We start from the raw sequence: 7,587 nt of genomic DNA, 5'->3' as shown, positions 1-7,587 counted from the left end.
TCGTACTCCATGTACCATTTGTCCGCTGAAGCATTACAAGAAATTATCACTGAATTCCCAACGAAGTTGATTGCTGTTGTTATCTTGGCATTGACCACTTACTGGATGCCTAACTTGAGACATACTGCTGGAGGATTTTTCATGTACTTGCTATTCTTGTTGACCATTCAACAGTGTATGTCGTTCACATTCAAGTGTGTTGCCACTGTGACTAAAGATGGTACCACAGCTCATGCCATTGGTGGTTTATGGGTTTTGATGATGTGTGTTTATGCTGGATTTGTGCTTCCATTAACACAAATGCATCACTGGATTAAGTGGATTCATTACTTGAATCCTATGTTCTACTGTTTCTACTCCTTGATGGGTAATGAATTCCACAGAAGACATATGGATTGTTATCAATTGGTTCCATCTGGTCCAGGTTACGAAAACACATCCCTTTCCAACCAAATATGTAGTATTCCAGGTTCCATTGCCGGACGTGACTGGGTTCTTGGAGATGACTACCTATACAAGGCCTTTGATATTAAATGGCACAATGTGTGGAAATACTGGGGTATCAACTTATGTTGGACTGTCGGCTATATTGGATTAAACGTTTTCATGTCTGAGTACATCAAGAATGTTGAAGGTGGTGGTGACTTGCTATTGTTCAAGAGAGGTTGTCTGCCTGATACCTCTGCCGGTGAAGATTGGGATGGTAAGGTTGCCACAAGAGGTGAGATGATGCTTGCTTTGAACGGTCCAGATGCCGACCTTGAAGAGATTATTGCTACTGCCGATATCTTCTCGTGGAAAAACTTGGACTACATTATTCCATACGATGGTGCTACCAGACAATTATTATGTTCCATTCAAGGTTACGTTAAGCCAGGTACCATGACCGCCCTTATGGGTGAATCTGGTGCAGGTAAGACCACATTGTTGAACGTTTTAGCCCAAAGAATTTCCTTCGGTACTATTACCGGTGATATGTTGGTTAATGGTAGACCATTGGATACATCTTTCAAGAGAAGAACTGGTTATGTGCAACAACAAGATTTGCATATGGCTGAGTACTCTGTTAGAGAATCATTAAGGTTTGCCGCTGATTTGAGACAACCTAAGGATGTGTCCACTGCTGAGAAATACGAATATGTTGAAAAGATTATTGGCTGCTTGGGTATGGACAAATATGCCGAGGCTATGGTTGGTAAGGTCGGTAGAGGTTTGAATGTCGAACAAAGAAAGAAATTGTCTATTGCTACTGAATTAGTTGCTAAGCCATCATTGTTATTATTCTTGGATGAACCTACCTCTGGTTTGGACTCTGAATCTTCATGGTCTATTGTCCAATTCTTGAGAGCTCTTGCAGACTCTGGTCAAGCTATCTTGTGTACGATTCATCAACCATCGGCCACATTGTTTGAGGTTTTCGACAGATTGCTATTGTTGAAGAAGGGTGGTAAGACTGTGTACTTCGGTGATATTGGTGCAAACTCCTCTACATTGTTAAATTACTTCGAAGGACATTCTGGTGTCAAGTGTGGTGCTTCTGAGAATCCTGCTGAATACATTTTGAACTGTATTGGTGCTGGTGCAACAGCTTCTGCTGCCCAGGATTGGTCTGAACTTTGGAACAATTCTCCAGAATGTGCCCAAACCACAAAGGATATTGAATACTTGCATGCTGAATTACCAAAGAGACCAGAGAACTCAAGTTCTGGTGACTTGTCTGCTAAATATGCTACTACATACGACAAGCAATTCTGGTATGTTTTGAGAAGAACATATGTTCAGTTCTGGAGATCACCGGTCTATATCAGAGCCAAGTTCCTTGAATGTGTTTCTTGTGCTCTTTTCGTTGGTTTATCTTATGTTGGTATGGATCACTCTGTAGGTGGTGCACAAGGTGCTTTCTCTTCCATTTTCATGTTGTTGTTGATTTCCGTTGCTATGATTAACCAATCTCACGTCTTTGCTTTTGATACCAGAGAATTGTTTGAAGTCAGAGAAGCTTTGTCGAATACTTTCCACTGGTCATGCTTGCTTCTTTGTCACACTATCCTTGAAATCTTCTGGTCCACAATTTGTCAATTCTTCATTTACGTTTGTTACTACTGGCCACCAAGATACTCCGGGGATGCTAATAAGGCTGGTTTCTTCTTCTTCATCAACGTGTTGATTTTCCCAGCTTACTACTGTACCTACGGTTTGGCTATCTTGTACTTTTCCCCAGATGTGCCATCAGCTTCTATGATCAACTCCAACTTGTTTGCTGCGATGTTGTTGTTCTGTGGTATTTTGAATCCAAAGAGATACTCGCCAAGATTCTGGTCCTTCATGTATGTTGCATCACCATTTACCTACTTTGTGCAAGCGTTTGTTGGTCCTATTTTGCGCAACAGAAAGTTGGTTTGTGAGTATGGCGAATTAAGTATTGTTGATCCACCAGAGGGACAAAACTGTGGTGACTACTTCTCGCATTACATTGACAACAACGGTGGTTACTTGAGAAACCCGGATGCTGACAGCAGTTGCCAATACTGTCCATACACCATGCAAGAGCAGGTTGTTATCCAATATGGTATCAAGTGGAACCAGCATTGGAGAGATTTCGGTATTGCATGGATCTACATCATTGCTAATATTGGTTTCATGTTGGTTGGCTACTACTACTTCAGAGTTATCGGTAAGAATCCGTTCGGTATGATTTTCAAATTGTTGAACCCTAAGTCTTTGATTCCTAAGCAAAGACACGAAAAGGACAAGACCATTTTCCAAAAGAAACCAGGCGATGACAAGATTGGTACCCAAAAGAAGGCATGATAGATCTCATTGCTTAATTCCAACAACCAGAATACTAATATATTTACACATTTACGCGTAAGCACAATAGATCTTTCACAGACAGCACATCTACCAATTTATTCATACATTTCCTTTATATGGTTATTTATGCGTTTTATAAACATTTTCCATGGATACAGTAATAAACATATTCAAACTTAATTTGTATACACTGGACTAGCTCAATTTTCCATTGCCAAAAAATCAGAGCTCAAATAAGAAGAACTTTAGCAACAAACAGCGATTGGAGGGAGGAAGGGAGGAAAAGAAAAAGTTCACTATCAAGATTTACCAACAGCGTGACGCCGCACAATCAGTTTCAGTCCCCAAGGAGAGCCACGGAGGCTGGAGGGGTAGGATGTTATACATGTTTTCGACAATCGCTGCGACGTTCTGCCAAAAGAAACAGCTCTAACCGTCCACAGGTGATCTGGCAATAAGAGTACCCGATTGAGCCATATATAAGGGGAGCACGGATGACGGCATTGCAAAGGGCGGGCTGCGGGGCACAATCCCGATTTCAAACCATAGTTGAACCAAAGGATGTTAGCGTTGAGTGAAATACGCAAAGAGACAGATTCGGGACCTGAGTCGCTGCAAGATGGAAAAATGCATCGGTTAGGCGTGCGTCCGTTTTGCTGTTTTGCTCTCTGTTTATTTGTTTACGTGTGCCGCTGCCGTCAAGGTTCCCGAAGAAGCACATTTTGCTGTGTCGATAACGCTGCAGAGCCCTTTTCCGCCATGCTTCCGTGCGAGGAAGGCGACAGCCCGCGACTTGCCCGATTGGTGCTTAATGGCAAACATCACAGCGGGCCAGATCGGGAAACGGAACCGAACCGTGCCGGAAAAGGCAGGGCCCGGGTCACGTGCGCGGAAGCAACTTCCTAGGCGTAGGCTACGGGGGGCGGCATGGGGCGAAATAGACTCTGTCCAGCGCGGGGGAGGCTATTGCTACCACTGGGGCTGGCGATGACGGCGTGTTCCCGCCGCACCCGTCGGTCCTGTCGTGGCTGCTTTTGCCGTCGCTGTTCACAACTCAGCACTCCCGGCCATCCTGTGAATGCTGTTGCGGAGCGAGAAAAGATGAGCTTGAAGGATGCAGCCACTGCGAGTGGGTGAATATGGTGGTGGTACGTGCAACTGCTGGCACGCCTGACCAGTCCTTCCCCACATGGTGTAGCTGCCCTGGCGTGAGCCTCATCCACCTCCGTACAGGGGCAGCCACCGCCCCTGACACTTCCGTCTTTTCCCACAGGTTGGGGCCCCGGCAGCGGTCCAGCCCATCTGCTGCAGCCGCAGCTGCAGCACATGCACGGCTGTGTCCCGGCTGGCCGCTACGCTATTCTCTGCCAACCCGAAAATAGCCTCCCGGCGGCCAGCGGATGGAACTAGTCTACGCCGATGGCTTCCGCGCAGGCTACTGCGCGCCATTTTCCCTGTCTCCGGGCGCTCGTCTGCTACTCCGGAGCGTCGGACAGCTCCGTTGCCATCGGCGGTGCTGCACTGCCGGGCTTGTTGCCGAGATCAGAACCAGTTACCGGAAACGCACGCTACGCCTGCCCCGCTCTCTGCGGGCATTTCCACACAGACGGAGAGACACAGAGAGCTGGTAAGGAGCCGTGAGGACAGCCTCGTGGGGCTGCGGGTGTGTGGTTTCCCGAGGGGAGAGGGAAGAAAGGGAACAAGGCCAAACGGGAGGGCTCTTGAGTGAGTATTGTCGGCACGTCTCTCTCTCTCGCTCGCCGGCCCGACCCAGAAACAGAAACAGAAACAGAAACAGAAACGAGAGAGGGAGAACGAGAGAGAAAAATAGAAAAAGGCGTCTCTATATTCGCTCAAGCCGCGTGCTTCAAACAGTGGCCCCCCGCCCGGTTGGGCTCCGTGTTTTGGTTTACTACACCAATTCGGCCTGTTGGTGAAGAAAGTGCCCGCCTGGACGAATACATGGCCTCCTTATCAAGCCCTCTCTACCAGCCATTTAAATATTTCCTGGTTCCCCTCCTCCTCAGCATGTCCAGCGCAATCGTCTTTTCCTGTTCTGTAGCACTTCATTCCTCCTCTTTTCTGGATCCTCTATCCTTCTTTTAGTCTCCTTTTTTCTCTCCTCTTTCTCCATCACCTTCTACATTAACCGCATTAGATTAACAGACCTCTGGTTGATACAACAGAACTGCCTATCAACTAGTTAGTGATACCTTTCTAGCTTAATTTTTTGCCGGTCAATTAGTTGTTGCACTCATAACCCAAAATCTTTTTTTCTCTTTGTCAATTCCTACGTTTTGCCAATTAGAATCCATTTCAATTGTCCTTAATTTATTAATAGCAAAAAAGGAGAAAAAGATCAATCCACTGAACTACAAACTCAATTTCCCGTTTCCACTACTTCATCTATAATTTATTCTACTCGTTGATCACATCTCTATCACAATGGAGAAGCCAGCTGAGAACCACAGTAACGATACTGACAGTATCGACTCTGATAATCAAGATGTCCAGAAGTTCAATCCTTTGAATGATCCTGAAGACCAAGGTAATGCTGAGAACTTGTCTCACCACGTCTCCCGTATCTTGTCTACCCAGGAAGGTATGGAGCGTGTTGCTACCCTTGCCAGAGTCTTGTCCACCAAGACCAAGAAGGACATGGATCACTTCGAGATCAACAAAGAGAACTTTGACTTGGAGTTACTCTTGAAGTACCTCCGTGACCGTTCCGCAGAGCAAGGTATTGAATCTGCCAATGCAGGTGTTTCTTTCAGAGATCTTACTTGTTGGGGTGTCGATGCCTCTGCTGCCCATGGTCCTTCTGTGACTGAAATGTCCATCAACTACCTTAGCTTCTGGAAGATGTTCCAGAAAGATAACCGTAAGCAAAGAATGATTATCCAAAACTTTGTTGGTGTCTTGGAGCCAGGAGAGATGGTGCTTTGTCTTGGTAAGCCGGGTGCCGGTTGTTCCTCATTGTTAAAGGCCGTTGCTGGTGAAATCGAGAATTTCACTAAGGTCGAAGGTTCCTTTTCCTATGACGGGTTAGACCAGGCGGAGATGATGCAAAAATATAAGGGTTATGTTGTTTACAACCCGGAATTGGATTTCCATTTCCCATACATCACTGTCAAGGAAACAATTCAGTTGGCCTTGAGATGTAAAACTCCACAGAAGAGAATTGATAACATGTCCAGATCTGAATATGTTGATAACATGCTTAGAGTAAGTTTTCTTCAAACAACTTTTTTTTTTTCACACAGCATACTAACATTTGTTTTTGACTTTTTACTACAGTTATGGTGTACCGTTTTTGGTTTGACCCACACATACGCTACCAGAGTCGGTAACGATTTTGTGAGAGGTGTTTCTGGTGGTGAAAGAAAGAGAGTTTCGATTGTGGAAGCCTTGGCTTTGAACGCTTCTGTGTACTGTTTCGATAACGCTACCAGAGGTTTGGATGCTTCTACGGCATTGGAATTCACACAGTGTTTGAGAACTGCCACCAATATGTTGGGCTGTTCTGCGTTTGTTGCTATTTACCAAGCCGGTCAAAACATTTACGAATTATTTGATAAGGTGAGTGTTCTATACAAGGGTAGACAGATTTACTGGGGTCCTGCCGACCAAGGTGTTTCTTATTTTGAGAAGATGGGCTACTTGAAGCCTAGCAGAATGACTGCACCGGAGTTTTTGACTGCAGTTACTTCTCCATCTTCCAGACAAGTGCAACCAGGGTTTGAAGGTAAGGTTCCAGAATCGTCAGAAGAGTTTGCTGAGTACTGGGTCAACTCTCCAGAATATGCTAACTTGATGACTGAAATGGACGAATTTGATGCTAATCATAATGGCGATGAGACCAGACAAAGACTGGATTTTGTCAACCAGCAGAGAAAGCAAAAGGGTAACAGACAAAAGTCTCAATTTATGGTTACCTATTGGTCGCAATTATACTACTTGATGTTAAGAGGTTTCCAAAGAACCAAGGGTAATATCACTTATACCATTGTCTACATTTCATCGTTTGTTACTAAGGGTTTTGTTGTCGGTTCTATGTACTACCACATTCCGAAGTCCACCAATGGTGCATACTCACGTGGTGGTATCTTGTTCTATGTTTTGCTTTTCTGTTCCGTTACATCTTTAGCCGAAATTGCTAACTCGTTCTCTACCAGAAACATTTTAGTGAAGCAAAAGTCGTACTCCATGTACCATTTGTCCGCTGAAGCATTACAAGAAATTATCACTGAATTCCCACGAAGTTGATTGCTGTTGTTATCTTGGCATTGACCACTTACTGGATGCCTAACTTGAGACATACTGCTGGAGGATTTTTCATGTACTTGCTATTCTTGTTGACCATTCAACAGTGTATGTCGTTCACATTCAAGTGTGTTGCCACTGTGACTAAAGATGGTACCACAGCTCATGCCATTGGTGGTTTATGGGTTTTGATGATGTGTGTTTATGCTGGATTTGTGCTTCCATTGACACAAATGCATCACTGGATTAAGTGGATTCATTACTTGAATCCTATGTTCTACTGTTTCTACTCCTTGATGGGTAATGAATTCCACAGAAGACATATGGATTGTTATCAATTGGTTCCATCTGGTCCAGGTTACGAAAACACATCCCTTTCCAACCAAATATGTAGTATTCCAGGTTCCATTGCCGGACGTGACTGGGTCTTGGAGATGACTACCTATACAAGGCCTTTGATATTAAATGGCACATGGTGTGGGAATACTGGGGTATCAACTTATGTTGGAC

The 7,587-nt window shown here is 44.7% G+C and overlaps 3 protein-coding genes across 3 annotated transcripts; all 3 read left to right on the top strand.

Annotated features, from left to right (window-relative positions):
* On the top strand, positions 1–3,082 carry PICMEDRAFT_105118 (hypothetical protein). Its single transcript, XM_019159678.1, has one exon. It carries the CDS (start codon positions 10–12, stop codon positions 2,809–2,811), a length of 2,802 nt encoding a protein of 933 aa, XP_019015162.1. The 5' UTR covers positions 1–9; the 3' UTR covers positions 2,812–3,082.
* Positions 3,083–5,259: 2,177 nt separating this feature from the next.
* On the top strand, positions 5,260–7,080 carry PICMEDRAFT_74993 (hypothetical protein; the record flags this gene model as incomplete). Its single annotated transcript, XM_019164933.1, has 1 exon — positions 5,260–7,080. One exon carries the CDS (start codon positions 5,260–5,262, stop codon positions 7,078–7,080), a length of 1,821 nt encoding a protein of 606 aa, XP_019015161.1.
* Positions 7,081–7,115: 35 nt separating this feature from the next.
* Positions 7,116–7,568, top strand: PICMEDRAFT_74992 (hypothetical protein; the record flags this gene model as incomplete). The annotated part of the gene is made up of 1 exon (XM_019164932.1): positions 7,116–7,568. A coding segment is annotated over one exon (453 nt), but the record flags the coding sequence as incomplete, so codon positions are not given.
* Positions 7,569–7,587: the final 19 nt, after the last annotated feature.

The sequence above is a fragment of the Pichia membranifaciens genome (assembly GCF_001661235.1).
Source record: "Pichia membranifaciens NRRL Y-2026 unplaced genomic scaffold PICMEscaffold_10, whole genome shotgun sequence".
Taxonomy (NCBI): Eukaryota; Fungi; Ascomycota; class Pichiomycetes; order Pichiales; family Pichiaceae; genus Pichia; species Pichia membranifaciens.
This window is presented reverse-complemented; position numbering and strand designations above follow the sequence as displayed.

Excerpts from the sequence above, each read along its gene's own strand:
- PICMEDRAFT_105118 (XM_019159678.1), top strand. The coding sequence starts at position 10 with ATGTACCATTTGTCCGCTGAAGCATTACAAGAAATTATCACTGAATTC.